General features: G+C 48.6%; 1 protein-coding gene and 1 pseudogene across 1 annotated transcript; one reads left to right on the top strand and one right to left on the bottom strand.

Annotated features, from left to right (window-relative positions):
• Window positions 1-2,615: 2,615 nt before the first annotated feature.
• LOC106025282 (large ribosomal subunit protein uL24-like) lies at window positions 2,616-9,684 on the bottom strand (annotated as a pseudogene).
• A 366-nt stretch (window positions 9,685-10,050) lies between these two features.
• Prss36 (serine protease 36) lies at window positions 10,051-20,462 on the top strand. Its single transcript, XM_063227088.1, has 13 exons — window positions 10,051-10,084; window positions 10,407-10,584; window positions 10,916-11,196; window positions 14,667-14,833; window positions 16,826-17,075; window positions 17,163-17,292; window positions 17,612-17,868; window positions 17,956-18,119; window positions 18,369-18,606; window positions 18,716-18,857; window positions 19,144-19,409; window positions 19,485-19,606; window positions 19,973-20,462. Exons 1-13 carry the CDS (start codon window positions 10,051-10,053, stop codon window positions 20,255-20,257), a joined length of 2,514 nt encoding a protein of 837 aa, XP_063083158.1. The 3' UTR covers window positions 20,258-20,462.
• The last annotated feature ends 847 nt before the right edge of the window (window positions 20,463-21,309 follow it).

Genomic DNA, 21,309 nt, shown 5'->3' with positions numbered 1-21,309 from the left:
TGTTAGAAACACTTAACCTGCTGGAAGATAAAATAGGTAAAACTCTTGAAGTCATAGGTGTAGGCAGGAACTTTCTGAACAGAACCCCAGTTGCACAGAAAATAGTACCAAGAACCAGCAAATGGAAACACATTAAATTAAATGCTCCTGCATAGCAAAGGAAATAGCCAACAGAGTGAATAAAGAGGCAATCTGCAGAATGGGAAAAATTTTAGCCAGTGATTCTTCAACCAGAAGACTCATATCTAGGATATGTAAAGAATTCAGCCAGGCATAGTGGCACATGCCTATAATCCCAGCACTTGAGAAGCTGAGGCAGAAAGATTGCTGTGATTTTTGAGGACAGCCTTGCTACATAATGAGTTCAAGACCAGCCTTAATTACATATTATACCCTGCCTTAAAAAAATAGAACACATAAAGAAGCCAAAAAAGTAGACATCCCCAAATAAAAGACTCAATTAAAAAATAGGCAAGTTGGCCGGGGATTTAGCTTAGCGGCATAAGCGCCTGCCCTGCAAACGCTTGACCGTGAGTTCGATCCCCGGTACAAAAAAAAAAAAGACAACTGAAATGGATACTTCTCAGAAGAAAAAGTACAAATGGCCAATAAATATATGAAGAAATGTCTAGATTCTCTGGCCATTAGGAAAATGCAAATGAAAATAGCACTGATATAACATCTTACCACAGAAATAATGGCTGTCATCAAATAACATGTCGGAGCATGGTGGTGCATACCCATAATCCCAGCATTGGGAAGGCTGGTCAGGAGGAGCCCTGTGAGTTCAAGGCTAACCTAGGCTACACAGACCCTGTCTCAGAAAAAAAATATATCAAATAACAAATGCTGGTGCAACTGTGGGGAAAAAGGAAGCAATCTACATTGTTGCTGGGATGTAAACTAGTGCAACCCTATGGAAGTCAGTACAAATATTCCTCGAAAAACTAAAGCGAAAAATTCCATTTAACCTAGCTATTCTCCTCCTAAGTATGACAAAAAGAGTTAAAGACATCATGTTATACATGTTTATAGCAGCATAACTCATAGTAGCTAAATCTTGGAATTGGCTTGTATGGCCATCAAATGGTAAGGAAACTGTGGTCTTTACACACAATGGAGTACCATTCTGCCATAAGAAGGATTAAATTGTCTGTAGGAAAATGAACGTACTTTGTGACCACAATGTTAAGACACTGTGCTTAAGACATATAAGCTCAAGTATTTCATAGTTTCTCTTATATGAATAACACAAAATATAAATAAAGAACAAACCGAGAAGTAGATAATACAAAGTAGAGTGAGAGCTCTTTCTCAAATAGGAGGGGAATCCAGAAATAGAGGAAGGGGAAAAGGTATGGGAAGGGGAAGGGGATGAAAAAACAATTAGATGTGTTATCTTCATATACCAACTCCACACAAGAATGTAATCATTTTGTACTGCAAACAAGCACTAATACAAATAATGACGTGTCCTGAGAAATTCTGTAGGGTTCCATAAATGTCTTAGTCACTTTTCTCATGGCTAACACAAAATACTCAGTGCCCAAAGTTAAGGGAAGAAAGGTTTATTTATTTAGCTTACAGTTTGTAGGTGTCAGTCCAGTATTAGACCATGAGTCAATCCCAGTATTACACACTCTAGATCCAGCCATCTCTGAAGAAGCCCCACCTAGGACCCCAAGAAGCTTTGGGGGCCATTAGACACAAACCTTAACAGCAAGGTAACCTAGAATCTCAGCTAACCCTGAAGGTTACTAAAAAGAAGAGCCCCTCAGTGTCCCAAGAGCAGACTCAGCTTCCAGGAATTTACAGATATTCTCAGAGCAACATCTCAAAGCCCTTCTTTATTTTGTTTTTTTCCTTTTTATCGGTACCAGGGATCAAACTCAGGACTGCCTGCTTGCAAGGCAGGCGCTTATGCCGCTGAGCTAAATCCCCAGCCCCTCATCTCAAAGCTCTTAAATGATTGTCTCTGGTACCCCTGGTCATAAAACAGTTCAAATTCCACACGAGAGGACACCGTGTCGACCTGTACAGAAGTGACTCTCGCGAGCCGGCCCCTCAGCTGAACTTCACTGTTGAAGAATCAAAGGAAAACCCAGGAGAAGATCTAGAGCTCCCATCTGCCAGCCATAAGTGCTCCCTCTGCCTGCCACCAAGTCCCCAAATGTGTGGGCCCTGCTGACGGGTCCTGGGTTTGTCCTACAATGACAGATGAGAATGAGCACTAGGAAAGCAGACAGAACAGTCAAAGTATACTAGAGGAGGGCTGGGGATTTAGCTCAGTGGCATAAGTGCCTGCCTTGCAAGCCTGTGGTCATGAGTTTGATCCCTGGTACCGGTAAAAATACAAAAAAAAAAAAAAAAAAAAAAAAGTATACTAGAGGAACATTCTGACAGACCAAAGCTCAAGTAACTGGGTTTGAGGGGGTTGTTTTCTGTGGGGTTTTGTTTGTTTTTGTTGTTGTTTGTTTTGGTTCTGGGAATGGAACTCATGATCTCGCGCTTGCCAAGCAGGCACTGTGCCAGTGAGCTATATCCCTGGCAAATAACTGAGTTTTTCTTAACTTTCCATTTTAGCAGTTTTAATTATAGTTATGTAGAAGAGGACTTCATTCCTGCATGCTCTCAGTTGTTTCTTCCTTGTATTTGCCCTTTTCCTTTTCTATTTGGTGAGATCTGGCTTTCTATCCCAGGATCTCTTTGCAGTCCTTGTCCAGTTTTAGCCTGGTGAGAACCCCCTTGCTGGGTTGAATGCCCACATGGGCAGTTGTGCCATTTGCCTTTTCTCACTGCACTCAATGCAGGTGACGTATTTGTTCCTGTAAACCTGGACTCCTTTGCCAATCTGCTGACCTTTACAGTGTCCTCGTACAACCTGAACCTCCTCATCCTTTCAGATGGGCATGGAGTGAACACTGTATTTCTGTCTCAGCTCTTTGGGAAAAGGGGAAGACATAATCTTCCTGTGAATGGGGGAAAGCACACTGAAATGCCTTTTACAGTTCTTGCTTCGGTCCGAAGTCACTAAAGGACTGAAATTTATCTTGTCTGCTGCAGCTGCAGTGATGGCCTCAGATGGGAAGAGCTATAACTTTTGCTATAAAACACAATCTGGATTTAATGGTAGACACACCTATCAAACTATACACAGCTAAGTTAGAGCTTCTTATAGACAATTCAGAAACTGTCAAAATATGTGGCAGACTTATGGGGTTTTTTGTGATATTGAAGATTGAACCCAGGGCCATTGCACTAAACTGCTCTATTTGTTTGTTTGTTTGTTTTTTGTCTTTTTCCTTTTTATCAGTACCGGGGGTCGAACTCACGACTGCCTGCTTGCAAGGCAGGTGCTTATGCTGCTGAGCTAAATCCCCAGCTCTATTTTTTATCTTGAGACATGGTAGCCCAGCCAAAGCTGAATTTGTGATCCTCCTGCCTCTGCCTCAACCTGCAGAGGACTGGGACTACCTACAGCCATGTACTACCACACTGGTTGAGTTTCTTTTGGGGTCAGACACATGGCCCCAATCATAATATCTTCCACAGAGCAGTCCTATCCAGAAATGGGTGACTCCCAGTTTCTGGGCATGGTCTTTTCACAAGGGATGCTGAGCAGATGCAGCTTTGCCCTTAACCTATGAAACAGCCTCCCACTCTCTTTGTTCAGTCCCTTTCAGACACTTGGCAGATAGAAACTTCCTTTTTTTCAGTGTTGGGGGTTAAACTCAAGGTCTCCTGCATAGTACCTACAAGCCCTACCATTGAGGTACACCCCAGGCCAGTAACAGAAATTCTGAAGGATGATCTGAAGAATGCCTTTTTGTCTAGGTCAGTGATAATCAACTTTTTCAGTGAGAAGACCAACTCACTAAAAAGTAATCTGTTACCAAAAATTTTAAAACTATCTCGTTCATCAGGAAATGTAATATCAACAACTTTGCTTAAGCATGCTTTTGTTTTTCCAAGTTCTAAAGGGTTTCATTGTTTTGGTTAAACTTTCAGAAACTGCATAACATCCATGCCTTGGTATATCTGATGTAACGTTGCACCTTTTACTAACATTTTGGTCAAGGAGAGTATTGTGGGAGCTGGTTCATTGGGCTTTCCTTAACTGACCCTAGAATCCATGAAATGTCATGTGTTTGACACTGTAAAGTGTACAATAGGTGCTGACCTTCAGGATACAGCACAACATTCTGCATTCATATACCTCTGTGGACCCTATCTGGTCAAGACAGGATTGTCCGGCACTATTGCACATTCTTCTGTGTCCCTTCCAAGGCAACACTGCCACCTGAGGGACTTCCTCTATTCTGACTTCTAACACCTCCATTCGTTTTGCTTGTTCCCAAATTGCATAGAACTGGCATCATAAACTGGGTCTGCTGGTGCGCTCTGGGAGGCTGAAGCAGGAGGAGTGCAAGTCTGAGCCCAGCCTGGGCAACTTAGTGATTTAGTGAGACTATCTCCCAACATAAAAAATTTTTTAAAAGGGGGATATAGCTTAGTAAAGATCCTAGGTTCAATCCTCACTACCAAAAAAAAAAAAAAATTAAACAATTTTAAAAAGGGCACTCACACAGTATTCATTAAACATTATTTCTAAAAAAAATAAAATAAAAAATAAAAAAAAACATTTTTTCTGTGAGATTAGTCCATGTTGTTGCTCACATCAGTACTTCTATGGGTTTATCTGTTTTTGGATGTAGGGTCTCTCTGTGCTGCCCAGGCTGACCTCAGACTCCTAGGCTCAAGTGATCCAGCCTCAGCCTCCCAAGTAACTGAAACTGCAGACATGGGCCACAACACCCAACTAGTAATTCATTCTCCTCATTACTGCACAGTATTCCATTAAATAAATAAATCACAATTTATTCTAATGCTGGACATTTCTATTGTGGATTTTGTTATTGCTTTGAGACAGGCTGACCTGAAACTTACTACATAACCCAAGCTGGTCTCCAAAACATATCTTCCTGCCTCATCCTCCCAAATGCTTGGATTACAAGTGAGTGACATTATGCCTACTTCTATAGTCTGGATTTTAACTCTTTTGAATAAAGGTGCTATGAAAGTATGCTATGTGCATGTCTTTTGGCACGTTATTTTCTCCTGAGTCTCTACCTAGAAATCAAATTGTTAAGTAATAATATAGGCTTATATTCAGCTTTAGTCTCTATTGCCAAACTGTTTCCTATAGCAATTTGTAGTACCTCCCCACTTCCCAGCAGTGTACAAGAATTTCAATTGCTCCCCAGGCTTACCAACATTTTGTATGATCAGCCTCCCCCTCTTCACCCTCCCCACAACTTTTTTTTTCCACTGCTGGGGATTGAATTCAAGGCATTCACAGCGAGCTACATCCGAGCTCTTTTTAATTTTTTTTTTTTTTTTTGTGAAAGGCTCTAGCTAAATTGCTAAGTGCCCAGACTGGACTCAAACTTCTAATCCTCCCACTTCAGCATTCCAAAATGTTAAGATTACAGGCAATCATCACCACGCCTGGCTTTTTACAATCTTTTTGTTTTGTTTTGTTTCTTGTCTGTTAACACAGGATCTCACTATATAGACCAGGATGGCCTCAAACTTCAGTGATCCTTCTACCTCAGCCTCCTGGAATGCTAAGATTACAGGTATGTGCCGCATACTAAACAGCAACAAAAAGGTGGGTCACTCTTTTTTTTTTTTCCTCCAGTTCTAAGAATTGAACCTAGGGCCTCATATATGCTAGATAACTGTTCTGCTACCAAACTACACCCCACCAGCCCTCTTTCTTTCCTTCTCTTTCCTCCCTTTCTTTTCTCTCCATTCCCCCACTCCACCCTCTTTTTGTGTCCCTCTTGGCCTTGAACTCCTGGCAGTCCTCCTGTATCAGCCTCCTAAATGCTGGGATTACAGGCATTTACAACCATACCCACTATCTTTTGTGTGGTACTATGAATTCAACCCAGAATTTTTGCACTGAGCTGTAACCCCAGAATTTTTTTTTTTAATTTTGAGACAGCGTCTCACTAAGTTGCCCAGGCTAGGCTCAAATTTGAGATCCTTCCTCAGCCTCCCACAGTACTGAGATTACAAGTGCCACATGCCCAGCCCTTTTGTTTTGTTTCAATTTTTTTTTCTATGATGGTGGCATCAAACCCAGGAATTTGGAAACCCAAGCAAAGATGCTTCCACTGAGGCACATTTCAGACCCTTAGAGCTTCTTAAGTAAGATTTCTTTAAAACAACAGTTTAAAATTACATTTAAAAAAAGATCTGGGGCCTGGCAGAATGGCTCCTACAAAGATGACAAAAAGAAGAGCTCTTCTGTCTATAGCAAGCCAGGCCCTGGCACATGCGTGCTATGGACTTTAGGAAGCACGGTGCTCATGGAGATCTGAAAACCGGCCACAAAAGGGATGGGGACTCTGGATGTGCACAGTGATACCAGGCTCAACAAAACTGTCTGGGTCAAAAGAATAAGGAATGTCATATCACCATGTTCATGAGCCTCAATTTCCCCATCTGAATATGGAGCATTTCCTATAATTTAACTCACATTTAACACATTGGGAAGACAGGAGACACAGTCATCACCACGTCTGACTATGGTAGGCAGAATAATGGCCTGAAAGATGTTCATATACTAAACCCCAGAACTGGGGAACATTTGGCCTCACACGGCAGGCATTTTGCAGACGGACTGAAGGGAGGGGCCCTGACACAGGTAGGTTACCCAGGTGGGCTACCCAGGTGGACCCAGGCTAAGCCCAGGAACCCTAAAAGCAAAGCACCATTCCTGATTTTGGTTAGAGAGAAAAATGTGAAAACAAAAGGGTTGGAAAGAAGTGGCAGTGCTGGAAATGACAATGGAGAAAGGGGACAAAGAGCCAAAGAATAAAAGCGGCTTCTGGAAACTGCAAAAGGCCAAAACTAATTCTCCCCTCAGCCTCCAGGAAGGACTGAAGTACCATCAGCACCTGGATTTATACAAGGCAATTTGTGACACCAGCATTAGAGAACACATGCATTAGCTGGTCTGTAATTTCCCCTTCTGCTAATCAAACCAGTGGATAACTGTGTATGTTTACCTTTCTTAGGTGGAGGCAGCCCCTCATATAATTATTCTATTGACTTGTGGGTTGACTGTGGTAGCATTGGCTGACATTAAGCAGAAACATGAAAATCAACCTTATGAAACTTTGCTGCTTTTACCATAATGATGTCATTGGGAGAAACTGGATTACACCAGAGTATCCTCTCTATGAGAATCCACATGAGGAACTGGTCCTTGTACCTTGTACATATGCTCAGTGACCACCATCCTGGTGCCAGCCACCAACAGTACAGTACAACTGGATGCCAACTCTCCCTGGCCTCACCCTCTCCGCACTAGCTGCTAGGAAGTTCAGAGCAGCAACTTTCAAGCAAAGGCACCTTGGTGTAGCAGAACTATCAGCATCACCAGGGCAGCTTTGCAGATTGCATGTGTACACTCGAAAAATCCCAATCTGTCTCTCTGGAGGAAACCATTCTCCTACCCACCAGATCCAGGTTTGGGAAGCCACTGTACTATGTAGAAGAGCAAGTCCTAGTCTGCAAATCTACTGGGTTGGGGAGAAGATCAAGAATCATTTTCTCAAAAGCCGGCCTTAGGGGCTGCGGATTTAGCTCAGCGGCATAAGCACCTGCCTTGCAAGCAGGCGGTCATGAGTTCAATCCCCAGTACCGCAAAAAAAAAAAAAAAAAAAAAAAAAAAGCTGGCCTTAATGCCACATACCTTTAATCCCAGCACTTAGGAGGCTGAGGAGCACTGTGAGCTCAAGACCAGCTTGAGCTGTGTAGTGAGTTCAAAGACCTGAACTACAAAGAGGCATTGGCTCAAACAAAAGAAAACAACTCACCTCATTATCTCAGCATGGCATGACGATACTAGGCCTGTAACCTTAGCACTCTGAGAGGCTAAAACAGCAGGATCACAAGTTCAAACCCATCCTGGGAAATTTACTAATTTAGTGCGAGTCTTGTTCAAAAAGAAAGAAAGAAAGAGAGAAAGAAAGAAAACAAGCAAGCAAGCAAGCAAGAAAGAAAGAAAGAAAGAAAGAAAGAAAGAAAGAAAGAAAGAAAAGGGCAGGCTGAGATATAGACAGTATGAAGGCCCTGGGTTTAATCTCCAGGACAAAAAAATAAAACAAAGCACAGATATAAGTGTGTGAATATTTCCACTCTCTACCCTTTCCAGCCTGATACGTTCCCCGCAGAGAGTAATTTTTATGGACTACAGCATGGGCTCTGCTCTGGTTTGATTGCATACCCTAAACATCATGCACTGGAAACTTAATTCCCAATGCACCAGCAGTGAGATGTGGCAGTCCCACTCACTCGAGCCCATGAGTTCAGGTTCATCCCAGGTAACACAGTGGAGCCTGTCTGAGGAAAAAATAAAAATAAAAAAGACAGTGGGTGAGATGGAAGCTTTGAGAGGTAGGGCACTCTCGTGAATGAGCCAATGTTGTTACAAAAGGGCTTGAGGCTTCTAACCCTCCTTGTTCTTTTGTCCTCTTACCATCCACCATGAGACAACCCCTGGATGGGGTCCAAGGAGGTCCCTAAAAGAAGACTTCAAGCCTGTCTGTCTCTCTTTCTCTGTACTGGGATTGAACCCAGAGTTTTCACTCTGAGCTACAACCTTTTTACAATTGTTTTCTTTTTGAGACAAGTTCTCCCTAAATTGTTAAATTGCCCAGGCTGGGTTTAAGCTTTCAATCCTCCTGCCTCAGTCTCCCAGAGAGTTAGGATTACAGATGTGTACCACTTTTAAATGGGCTCTAAATGATACACAGTACACCGAAGCTGGGCATGGTGGCACATGCCTGTAATCCCAGCACTTGGGAGGCTGAGGCAGGAAGATAGTTGCAAATTCAAGAGCAGCCTGGGCTACGAAATGAGGTCAAGGCCATCCTTAAGATGCATAGTTACATCCTGTCTCAAAAACACGACAAAAACAAAACAAAAAAAACCTTGCAGTATACTGAAAGGTTGAGTGCCTTTCCCAAGGTCATACAAGAGCAAGTGACAGAGCACCTAAGAGTACCCACTCCAACACAGAGAAAGATAGGCCTTTTCAGCCTTGCCAGCCTGTGCCACCCCCTCCACAACCCCTATCCTTGCCCAACCTGCCAGAATCTGTGATCCTTTTGTTGGGATGGGATTGAATTCCCTAGAGCTCTAGTCTGGGCCTGGCCAGCAACTCCAGTAACCAGACCTGTGTGAGAAGAAAAAAAACAAGCCATGGGGGCAGCCACACCTCAAATAGAGGTGGGGTCCCAGGTGAGCCTTGCCAGTGAGGACCATCTACCTTATCCAGAAGGTCACTGTTCCCCCAGCCCTGCTCTACCTAGCTCGGGACACTGGCTCCGTGTCTGCCCTTCTTGTCCTTGGCCTTTGCTCACGGTTCTCCACCTCAGTCCTGGAGCTCAGACTCCTCCCCCAACCCTACCGAGGGCCTCTAGAGATGTGAGATGCACCCAGGGCTCAGGTGAGGCCTTGGGGCTCCCTATTTCCCCCTTCTAGTCCCAGATCCTCTCAAATTCTAGATGGGCTCCAGCCAGGGAGGGTGGGGCTGCTCCTGGGGCCATAAGGAGTCACAAGCTGCTGAGACACTGACATAGCTGTGGCAGGCCAACCTTCGACCATCTCCGTGGCTTTCCTGACCCCAGCCTGCCATGTCCCAGCACCTGTTCCTCCCCCTTGTGATGCTCGGTAACCTCAGGGGACAGATGACTGTAAGGGGCCCTTGCGCTGGCACAGCAGGAGCCAGAAAGCAGGATTACTGGGTTCTGTGTAGGAAGTGAGATTGAGGAAAGGGCGAGCAAAGGGGTATCAGAGGAGGAAGAGCAGGGGGCATCAGGAGAGGAGGCATCAAGAGGAAGAAGACCAGATGTCCTAGGAGAGGGAAGAAGGTCTAGGTGCCCCGGAGCTGGGTGGAGGGAATCAGGGAAAACCTTATCCGAGAGCAAGAGCCCTCACCAGCCTCGTCCTGCCTCCCTCTGTCTTCCAGCCATGTGTCCCACCCCAGGAGCCTTCCCGGACTCAGGTAAGGTCACTGAGCTGAGGGAAGGTCATGTGCCGCGGGGTGGCCTGGGTGCTGGCTGGGGGGTGGGAGGAGGGACTGGGTGTTGGGAAGGTCAGAAGTCACCAGCATCTTCCTCCTGCTACCCTCTGGTTGTTAGCTCTCAGTCTTACCCAAGAGGCCCCTGAAGAACTGGGTAAGAATGTGGCCTGCCTGGGCCAGAGGGAGGTGGCAGTGCCCACGACTCAGACAAGCCTCACTACTGAAGCCAGATGGAAGACTGTGCCTGGTCCTGAGTTACCGGGGCCTCTATTATGGGGTACCACAAGTAGGCTCTGACTCCCAGGATTCCCCACTGCAGACTGTGGGCGCCCTGAGCCCTCTGCTCGCATTCTGGGAGGCTCCGACGCACAGCCCCGCTCCTGGCCGTGGCAGGTGAGCCTGCACCAAGGCGGGGGCCACGTTTGCGGGGGCTCCCTCATCGCCCCCTCCTGGGTCCTCTCTGCTGCTCACTGTTTCGTGACGTGAGTATGTGCCCGGCCAGCCTCTGTCCCTCAGATGCCAACTGGCCCCTAGTCCCCTGCTCCTTCCTCAAAGCTAGTTTGGAACCCAGCCGTCTCCGGATGTCCTAGTGTCCAGGCCAGATCCTCCGGCGACTTATCCCACATCTCAGCAAAGGCCACACATCCCCGGTCCATCTCCTCCCAACTGCCCCATCCCACCTCCAAATCGGGTGGGCCCCAAGCTCCTTCGCCCCTAAGCTCCTTGGGACCCTACTCCCGCTCTGGCTCCAACCTCGAGGGTCGGCGGCCAGCACCGGCCAACCCAACCCGGTACGCCCCGGCCTCGACGCAGGAACGGGACCCTGGAGCCCGCAGCCGAGTGGTCGGTGCTGCTGGGCATGCACTCCCAGGACGGGCCCTCGGACAGCGCGCACCTTCGCGCAGTGGCGGCCATCCTGGTGCCCGAGAACTACAGCAGCGTGGAACTGGGCGCCGACTTGGCCCTGCTGCGCCTGGCCTCACCCGCCAGGCTGGGCCCCGCAGTGCGACCTGTCTGCCTGCCCCGCGCCACGCACCGCTTCGCTCCCGGCACGGCCTGCTGGGCCACGGGCTGGGGGGACGTCCAGGAGGCGGGTGAGTGGGCGGAGCTCCCGCCGGCCTCACGGTCTGAAGCGAGGGGCGGTTCGGTGCCTTACGTTAGGAATTTTCCTGCTGGACCGCTGGAAAATTCCACACCGATCCTAATCTTATCTGTCTTCCGGGCCTGGGGCCTCTAACACAGCTGAATGGCCCACACACACCCCATTCTCGCCTCACCTTTCCTCTTTTTTTCTTTTCTGAGTTGAGATCGTACTACACTTCCATCCTAGCTCTGCTATTTCAGACCAAGAATTTCATCCAGTACATTTCCTCCTCTGTAAAACCAGGTCAGCGAGGCGTGATGGCACACATCTCTAGTCCCAGCACTGGGAGGCTGAGGCAGGAATATGGCCTCGAGTTCGAGGCCAGTCTAGAGTACATAATGAGAACATGTCTCAAATTAAATAATTTAATATAAGACCGTTGAGTAGGTTAAATGAGAAAAATCCATCTACAGCTTGTAGTGTCACACAGTGGCTAGCATCACCATACTTAATGCTGATATTTTGACCTTAAGTAATTCATGTTATAGCACTAAGGCATAGCACCTGAGAGATAATAAGCATTCAGTAAATATTTCCAGCCTCCTTTGCTCCCGATCCCCTTCTCCCATCCTGTCCAGCTCTCTTATCACCTTGCTCCTCACCTCCTATCTTCTCCAGTTTCCCCTTGTCCATTCTCCTCCTCCTCCTCCTCCTCTTCCTCCTCCTCCTCTTTTCCTCCTCCTCCTCCTCCTCCTCCTCCTCCTCCTCCTCTACCTCCTCCTCCTCCTGTTCCTCCTCCTCCTCCTTTTTCAGGGTCTCACTGTGCAATTCAGGCTGGCCTTGAGCTCTCTTTGTAGCCCTGGCTGGTCTCAAACTTGCAACAATGCTCCTGCCTCAACCTCCTGAGTGCTGGGATTACAGGTGTGCGCCACCACGCCTATCAATTCTGTCATTCTTTTAAGGTATCTTTATGTGCCAGGCACAGTGTTAGGTCTCAGAGATAAACCTGCAAATGTAAAAAGCAGAAACTCTGCCTTCAGAGCTCACGGTCTATTAGGTAGACAAGCAGGTAACTCAATAAGTCTTTTGAAGATGTCGGCAAAACCAAGCACTTTTCCGTTCTTCTCACTCAGTACTGCCTTTCCCTGCCACCCCTCCCCATCAACATTCCACTTTCCCTCTGATCAGACCTTGCCAGGGTGGGGGGAGGGAGTCTCTGCAGGAAGGAGCCCAGAAGTGGAGGTGGGAGGGTTGACAAGGAAGAGGCCTCATGGGCACCTGGGAGGGATAAGTGGACAGGGCCAGGCAATACTGTCAGTGGGCTGGCAGAGCAGATTTCTGAGGTTTGGTTTTGTACCAAAGCAAGGCACAGGAAGGCAGGAGCCATCCTGGGGCCCTGGAAATGGGCTAAAAAAAAAAAAAAAAAAAAAAAAAAAGTCAGGTTGAGTGAAGAGGGCAGAGGCAAGGGAGGTTGCCAAAGCCACTGAGGCCAGACCACAAAGGCCTTAAGGTGGACTAGAGGCACAGAGCCCCAGGAGTCCCCAGGACACTGTCCAAACTCTCCTAGTTGAGCCCTCCAGTACAGACTCAGCCATCACCTGCCCTCTCAGGATTCTTGGGGGTGGAGAAGGGGCAGTATCCATGCCTTTCCCAGCCCTTTCTGAGTCCTGAGACTTTGTTTCCATCAAAAGCAGGGTAATGTTGAGGCTCCACTTTAGACTATGGATCGATTTATTATTCTTGGTAAGATCAGAGCTGATCCAGTTGGACTCGTGGGAGGAAAAAATAAAAAATAAATAATAATAAACAAAAAAAAAGATCGGAGCTGAGCTACAGAAACATCCCTTTGGCAGTGGCAGCAAGATTACAGTGCCTAATCGGGCAGCTGTGGAAAGAATGTTAGGTCACAGTTGACTTGGGAGCTGGCTGGGGAAGGGAAGTTAAGAAAAGGGTCATGTATAGGGGTTGGGGATTTAGCTCAGCGGCATAAGCGCCTGCCTTGCAAGCAGGCAGTCGTGAGTTCAATCCCTGGTATCAATAAAAAGACAAAAAAAAAAAAACAAAAAAGGATCATATAGCCAGGCATGGTGGCTGTAATCCGGGGGGCGGGGGGGACCTTGAGGCAGGAGGATTGCTAGGAGTTTCAGGCCAGCCTAAACTACAAAGCAAAGCTCTGTCTCAAGAAACTAAAAGCAAACAAAGATCACAGATGCTTAGTAACTCAGTACAAGACCACAAGTAGTCCACATGGCATTTTTGTGGAAAGAATGTCCTCTCTGGATCACCACAACTCCACACCAGGGCTCAGAGATCAGTGATTTTAGTTCCCACACATTCTTTGTTGGACAGTAGCTTTGCGCATTACATGCCATTCCTGTGGCTCTCTTTGTATACTTATTGAGGCCTGAGATGGGGAGACAGAAGATGACAGATGGAAGTGAGAGGAGAGCTGATGAATGTGTATGCCAAAGTACCCAGAGCCCTGTCTTTGCCCACTATTTTTTATTACAGCTTGGCTACAGAGATTAATGGATTTCCTTTTGGCAGACTTGCACATGCACATAATATACTTCAATCACACTCTCTCCCAATAATGTAGGGAAAAACGTAGCTCCCAACCTGCTAGATGTCAGATACTCTGAGTTCATCATGTTTCCACTCCCAAAATTAAAGAACGCATTCTAAGCAAAAACACAGGGTAAGAGTAGACTTTTTTTATTAAGAGATACAGCTCCTGAAAGGCGGAGGGGACCTGAAAATGGGTTGCCACAAAGGCCACTTCTCTGAGAATGTTTTACAGAGCAGAATCACCAGGTGGATACAATGTCAGTCAAACTGCTCAACCAATAAGATTACAAGTATGGCTACTTAGCTAATATTGATCCAGTAGGGAAGCTGGTCATTCAGTAAGGGCACATGGAGAGAACAGAGGAATTCCTGGCAAGGGATGGGTCTGGAGGTTCTGGTCACCTAATGGGTAACTAATGTCTACCTTGACTTTATTGGGCCAGAGGATACCAATTATAGTATAATCTCAGTGTATTGCTTATCCCTCAGGGAGGCATGTAGGCCTGATCATTCTTTTTTTTTTTTTTTTTTTTTTTTTTGGTATCAAGAATCGAATTCAGGACCTTGCACTTTTCAGGCAGGCACTTGTGACGCTGAACTGTATCCCCAGCCCACTCCATTTTATCTTGCAGCCTGGCCTTTAGAATGTTCACTCCCAGCCACAGGTGTAATGTGTTCTCATCCTCTACACTGACTCTCCCAAGGGCCCAGCCCATCTGACTGCTCATAAGATTTCTGTATAACTTAGCTGTCTAAAATATCATCATACCTCTTTTTCATCTCCCACCTAGTTTTACACTGAGGCATCTTAATGGCCATGTTGAGGAGGCAGCAGATAGACAAATCTGAGCCCTGGGGGATTGGGTGCTCCATCTCTGCCTCACGGTATCTGCTCTCTGGTTCTGCTGCCAGACCCTCTGCCTCCCCCCTGGGTGCTGCAGGAAGTGGAGCTTCGGTTGCTGGGAGAGGCCACCTGTCAGTGTCTCTATAGCCGACCTGGCCCCTTCAACCTCACTTTCCAGCTACTGCCAGGGATGCTGTGTGCTGGCTACCCAGAGGGACGCAGGGACACCTGCCAGGTGAGGAGACGTCCCTTATCTACAAGCACATGGCAAGGACAGATCCCTAAGTCATAGGAAGCAGCTAACAAATAGATAGCTCTCTAAGCCTCACTTGCAAAAAAGAGGGCAAGATTGCCAAAGGAATTGGGACTTGGGGTGTAGCTCACTGGTATAGCACATGCCTATCATGCATATAGCCCTTAGCACAATCCCAAGTGTAACCAAAATTAATAGTAATAATAATAAAACAAAAGAAAAACAAGTAGCCATGCATGGAGGCACAATAGTCTGGAAGACTGAGATAGGAGGATGGAATAATTTTTTTAATGACAAGGGATGAAGTTCAGTGCAAAAGCTAAGTTCATTCCCTAGGATCACAAAAATAATTTATTTTTAAAAAAAAGATTGCCAGGGGGCTGGAGATTTAGCTCAGCAGCATAAGCGCCTGGCTTGTAAAGCAGGCAGTCATGAGTTCAGTCCCCGGTACTGATAAAAAAAAAAAAAAAAAAAAAAGAAAAGAAAAAGAAAAAGAAAAGAAAAAAAAGATTGCCAATGGGTGAAATTGACACAAAAATTTTTGGATAAATAGAAGCTGGGAGCCAGACATAGTGGTGCCTGCCTGTAATTCCAGCACTCAGAAGCCTGAGGCAGGAGGATCATCATGAGTTCAAGGCCAGCCTGAATCTTATAGTGAGACTTTCAAACAGACAAACAAAAAACACCTTTAAAAATGGAAGGTTGGGTCAAGAAATGGGCATTGTTATTTATGGCAACATAATCCAATGAAGAACTGTTGCATAAGTTGGCCTAATTAAAAGTCTACAAGTACCATTAATTAGTTTTGTGACTTTGGCCAAGCTGGCTTAAACTTCCTGTGTCTTAGTCACTTTTCCAGTGGCTGGAACAAAATACCTAACATCCTAAACTTAAAGGAGGAGATTTATTTTGGTTCATTTTCAATTCATGGTTGACTGGCTCCAAGGCAGAAAGAACGTGGCACAGGGACACAGCAGATGGCAAGATCCTCAACTCAAGGCAGCCAGGAAGCAGTGAGCCCAGGAAGAACTGGGGACAGGCATATATCAATCCAGATCACACCCCCAGTGACTGCCTCCTATCAAGCCTCACCTCCTAACATGACATTCAGCCATGAACTCATTATGAGTGAATCCACTGATGAGTACAGGACTCCATGAGTCAGTTATCTTCCATACACGTGAGAACTTGGAGGGGGGCATTTTAAACCTAAACCATAACACCAGGCCATAACATAGCACTTGTAACTTAATAGGTGCTTAGTAAATAGTATTGGGAAAAAAATTAATCCTTCACAACAGGTAATTTCCTGCATAACCAAAAGGTCACAGATACTACATTTATAGCTGGATGCAGTGGTGTACACCTGTAATTCCAGTGCTGGAGAAGCTGAGGCAGGGGGATTGCCATGAGTTTGAAGCCATCCTGGGCTACACAGTGAGTTCAAAACCAGCCTGCACTATAAAGTGAGACTATATCTAAAAAATAAAATTAAAAATTTAAAAAAAAACACCCAAGTACCACATTTTAACCATTTTTCCAGAAACCTTCCTCAAATGACACTTTTTGTTTTTTTTCTTTTTCTTTTTTTTTTTTTTTTTTTTTTTTTTTTTTTTTTGGTACTGGGGATTGAACTCACAACCTTGCGTTTGCCAGGCAGGCACTTGCAACACTGAGCTAAACCCCGGGCTCAATGACGTTTTTTGTTTTTTTTTTTTTTTTTCCACACAAGTTTCTTTCCAATCAATGACATATTTTTAAAACTCCCTTGTGTGCAGTGGTAAAGATCAAATTAAATGGTCTCAGCACTTGGGAGGCTTACCCAGTGCTATGAGTTTGAGGCCAGCCTGAACTACATACCGAAACCCTGTCTCAAAAAGAAAGAAAGAAAGAAAGGTGGAACTTTCGCCGTGTGGCCAATATAAGCCCGTGGATCCTTGGGCTGATCATCTTTGATACATTATCTATCATTAGGGTGACTCTGGAGGACCTCTCGTATGCGAGGAAGGCGGCCGCTGGTTCCAGGCGGGAATCACTAGCTTTGGCTTTGGCTGTGGCCGGAGAAACCGCCCTGGCGTCTTCACTGCTGTTGCTCCCTATGAGACATGGATACGGGATCGGGTGATGGGCTCAGAGCCTGGGCCTGCCTTTCCCAACCAAACTCAGGAGCCCCAGTTAGGCCCCCGGGAGCCCAGGGAGGAGAACTGCACCATCGCCCTGCCAGGTGAGCACACTGGGCCCAGACAGGAGCCGAGCTTGAGCTGGGGGACAGGAGATCCGCGGGGCCTTGACCCAGTCTTTCGCCCTTCAGAGTGCGGGAAGGCTCTACAGCCGGGGGCCTGGCCCTGGGCAGTTCAAGTGACGGTTCCAGGATTCAGACCCTGCCATGGGTCGCTGGTGTCTGAAAGCTGGCTCTTGGCACCTGCCAGCTGCTTTCTGCAGTGAGTGAGAACCTACTTCTCAGGCAGATTCTCGCCCCATTCTACCCATCCCTAGTCGACCTGAGACACAGTCCGTTCTGGCCAACCCTCGGTGAAGTGAAATGGGGAATCTATTTGGACCACATAAAGAGGGGGTCCTAATCTGGCAGGTGCGGGTGGGGAGACGGTACAAATTCGCTCCAACAAGGGGCTGGGAGGCAGGCACAGCAGGCGCGTCTCAATCTGGGTGTGATGACGGCCTGCCCAAGTATAGTCTAGGCCAGGCGAGGTGTGCAGGGGATGTGGGACCCGGTCCTTTCCCAGCCTCCCCATCCCGCAGTTCGGGCACTTCGGACAGCGGGCCCAGCGACCTCGACGCCTGGCGGGTGCTGCTGCCCTCGCAGCCGCACGCGGAGAGGGTGGCGCGCCTAGTGCTGCACGAGAACGCTTCGCGGGACGACGCAGCTGACCTAGCGCTGCTCCGGCTGCGTGCGCCGGTGAACCTGAGCGCGGCCCTGCGGCCCGTGTGCCTGGCCCACCCTGAGCACTACTTCCTGCCCGGCAGCCGCTGCCGCCTGGCTCGCTGGGGTCGCGCAGGTGCGCGGGGTCCTGGTGCGGCGCAGAGTGGGGCGGGAAGCCACTGGTCGCTGCGCAGACTCGCAGCTTTCCCTCCTACCCCGCCAGAAACAGCGCCCGGCCCCAGCACGCAGCTGGAAGCCGAACTCTTGAGCAGCTGGTGGTGTCACTGCCTATATGGCCGGCAGGGAGCGCCAGTGCCGCTAGCCGGAGACCCGCCGCTGGTGCTCTGCCCCGCCTACCGAGAGGAGGAGGAAGCGGGCCGCTGCTGGGTGAGACTGGGGCTGGGGCGGGGCCTGCGGCGCTGGGAGGTAGGGGAGTGATCCGGGCTGGACCAGCAGGCGGAGAGGGGCAGGGCCTGAGAGGGGCGGCGCCTGGCCCTGGAGCTAAGCGGTTGAAGGAAAATCCTGGAGTGGGGTCTGACTTCTTACATATGAGGCGGGTGTATGTCTGCATACAAAAAATCTGGAGTCCAAGAAAGGCCAGGCTCAGCCTGTGACACACACATTCTCCTGTTGTAGAATAACTCCGGTTGGACCCTGGTGTGCCGGGAAAAGGGGACCTGGTTCCTGGCTGGAATCAGAGGCTTCTCTGGCAGCTGTCTCCGTCCTCGAGTCTTTGCCCCACTGCAGACCCATGGCCCGTGGATCAGCCATGTGACGCGAGGAGCTTACCTGGAGGACCAGCTAGCCTGGGACTGGGGGCCCGAGGGCGAGATCACGGAACCACAGACTTGTCCCCCACACACAGAGCATGGTGGTGAGCAGAGGCCCTTAAGGTTTAGGAGTTCCTGGGGGCACTTGCACCGTGGAGGACTTCAGAGAGCCCCTGTGTCATTCCTACTGAGGTAGCTATCTCCTGTCCCTAGCCTGTGGCCTGCGCCCAGAGGCTGCTCCAACTGGAGTGCTATGGCCCTGGCTGGCAGAGATACATGTGGCTGGTGACCGAGTCTGCACTGGGATCCTAGTGGCCCCAGGCTGGATCCTGGCAGCCACCCACTGTATCCTCAGGTGGGTCTCACTCATCTCCTAGGCAAGAGGCCGGTGGGGAAAATTGAAAGGTGGTCATTGGAAGGACTCTTACAAGAGAGGCATGTTCTTCTTTGAGGCTCCTATAGCACAAGAAAACTGCTGTGAGATGCTCTTGTTGGTTGATTGGGGGTTTTTGTTTGAGGTGTTTAGAGACAGTAAGATTTGGAAGGAGGAATAGTGAAGGAGTTAGTGGCATGACCTTTAGAGACCCATTCTACACTTGCCCTGGCCAGGGACAAGAGGTGACTGGTGCTTGTTCCTACAGGCCAGGCTCTGCAACAGTGCCTTACATTGAAGTCTATTTGGGCAGAGCAGGAGCCAGCTCTGTCCCACAGGGCCACCAGGTGTCCCGGTTGGTCATCAGTATACGCCTGCCACGGCACTTGGGACTCAGGCCCCCTCTGGCCCTCCTGGAGTTGAGCTTCCGGGTGGAGCCCTCCCCATCTGCCCTCCCTATTTGCCTCCACCCAGGGGGTATCCCCCCAGGGGCCAGCTGCTGGGTACTTGGCTGGAAAGACCCTCAGGACAGAGGTGAGAGCCCTGAGCCCTGGGAATGAGGAGCAACTGGGTACCAGAACCCTAGGCAACTCCCTTCCCTCTCTCTAGTTCCTGTTGCTGCTCCTGTCTCCATCTTGACACCAAGACTCTGTCACTGCCTGTATCAGGGCATTCTGCCTCCTGGGACCCTCTGTGTCCTCTATGCAGAGGGCCAAGATGACAGGTGTGAGGTACAGGCACTTGGTTGTGGGTTTCCTTGTCCAGGGAGGGGAGGAGCAATGCTGGGCAGCTGGACCCTGCAGAGATCAGGGCTGAAAATCCTGGAGGTTGGGCTCCTAGTGGAAAGAAGCAGTACTTTTTTTTTTTTTTTTTTTTTTTTTTGGTACAGGGGATCAAAGTCACAACTTTGCTGTGTTTGTCAGACAGGCACTTATGTCACTGAGCTAAATCCCCAGCCCCTAAGAAGCAGTACTCTTTGGCTGGGCCTTGGAGAGATCAGTGCTCAGGCTGCCTCTGGAGGAGACAGCACTGTATGCAGGACCTGGCTGGTACAGAAGGAAGGGTAACACCCATTTGCTATCACTGCAACTCTGCAGGTGACCTCAGCACCGCCCCTCTTGTGCCAGACTGAAGGAGGCTCCTGGGTCCTCATGGGCCTGGCTGTCAGAGGGAGCCAGGAGCTGTTTGCAGCCATTAGCCCAGAAGAGACCTGGATCTCTCAGACAGTGGGGGAGGCCCACTTCCTACCCCCTAGTGGCTTACCCTACTGGTTCCCTGAAAGCGGTGACCTGTGCCCCCCAGACCTGGCAGGAGCCTCGGGCTTCCCCGGAGCTGCTGCTCTGTTCCTGCTGTTATTGACTCCCCTGATCCAAGGCTGGTGAGCCTGCTTCCAAGAGCCACATCTTCCCTGCCACCCCTGCTGCTGCCACCGGCAAGACAGGAATGTGGCTAGACCAGCTGCCTGCAGGCTTGTGGGGCAGCCTACCCACCTGAACTTCCAGTGATTGGGCCTCAGTGCTGGCTATCTTGGGCCCAGGAATCCTTGAGGGTGGGAGGAGGAGCAAACAATAAAGGTATGAACACAGACTTGTGACCTTGTGGCATCACTGGGTGCAGGCTAAGGTGCTGAGAGCTCGAAGCTAGGTGGGAAGCTCAAGAAGTAGGGCCCCTCCCTCTAGGGTCACTGTGAGTCAGGCCTTGGGCTCCCAGGAAATGTGTCCTGGCTAATGTGGCAGCTCTGTTCTCTCATTCCTGCCCTAGGGCAGAGAGGTAAAGGCCAGCTGGCTCTGTGTCACCTGCCCAGTGGACTTGATGTCCTCACACCTGCCGCATATTTCAGCCCTAGCTCACACCCTGCTGCCCTTCCCACTAGAGCAGGAATAACATATCCCATGAATGCTTCCCCAAAGTTCACCCCCAGAGTCCCCAGGATGCATAAGGCCCCTCGCACCCTTTCAGTGGCTGCCACTTGTACATCTCGTCCACTACCTCCAGGATTTGGCGCTCTCCCTGTATAACCCACTGCCTTCCCCATCACTGACCTGTGCAGCTGCCCTGCATTAGCACATCAAGGCATGGTGCAGTCGCTGTCTCCTTGAAATGACAAGTGCCTCTGACTAGTGGGAAACACCAGTACCCTGGCTAGGGACTGGGAAAGGGTCATAGAGGAGGTGAGGTCTGAGCACAAGAAAAGGGCAAATGGGGCCCTGAAACAAGGGCAGAAGACAGCTGCTGTTAGTGGCCATGGCCCAGGAGCTGCTTCTGGGTTAGGCAGGTGATCAGTGAGGAGGCAGCCAGGAGAGAAACAAGATCACACTGGGGCAAGGAAAAGGACAGAGATTGTTGAAGGGCCGGCCTTATCCGTAGCTGCTGTTTACACATAGAATATTTCCAAATCCTCCACAAGGAAGCAATCCATATGCAGGCAGCCATC

Source organism: Cavia porcellus, unplaced genomic scaffold, assembly GCF_034190915.1.
Source record: "Cavia porcellus strain 051 isolate PalLab524CR breed Dunkin Hartley unplaced genomic scaffold, mCavPor4.1 scaffold_16, whole genome shotgun sequence".
Taxonomy (NCBI): Eukaryota; Metazoa; Chordata; class Mammalia; order Rodentia; family Caviidae; genus Cavia; species Cavia porcellus.
The sequence above is the reverse complement of the archived record's forward strand: the minus strand, read 5'-3'. Positions and strand labels throughout refer to the sequence as shown.

Excerpts from the sequence above, each read along its gene's own strand:
- Prss36 (XM_063227088.1), top strand. The coding sequence starts at position 10,051 with ATGTGTCCCACCCCAGGAGCCTTCCCGGACTCAG. Across the intron at positions 18,120-18,368 it reads AGGAAGCGGGCCGCTGCTGG|AATAACTCCGGTTGGACCCT; the intron begins GTGAGACTGGGG and ends CTCCTGTTGTAG. Across the intron at positions 18,607-18,715 it reads CCCACACACAGAGCATGGTG|CCTGTGGCCTGCGCCCAGAG; the intron begins GTGAGCAGAGGC and ends TCCTGTCCCTAG.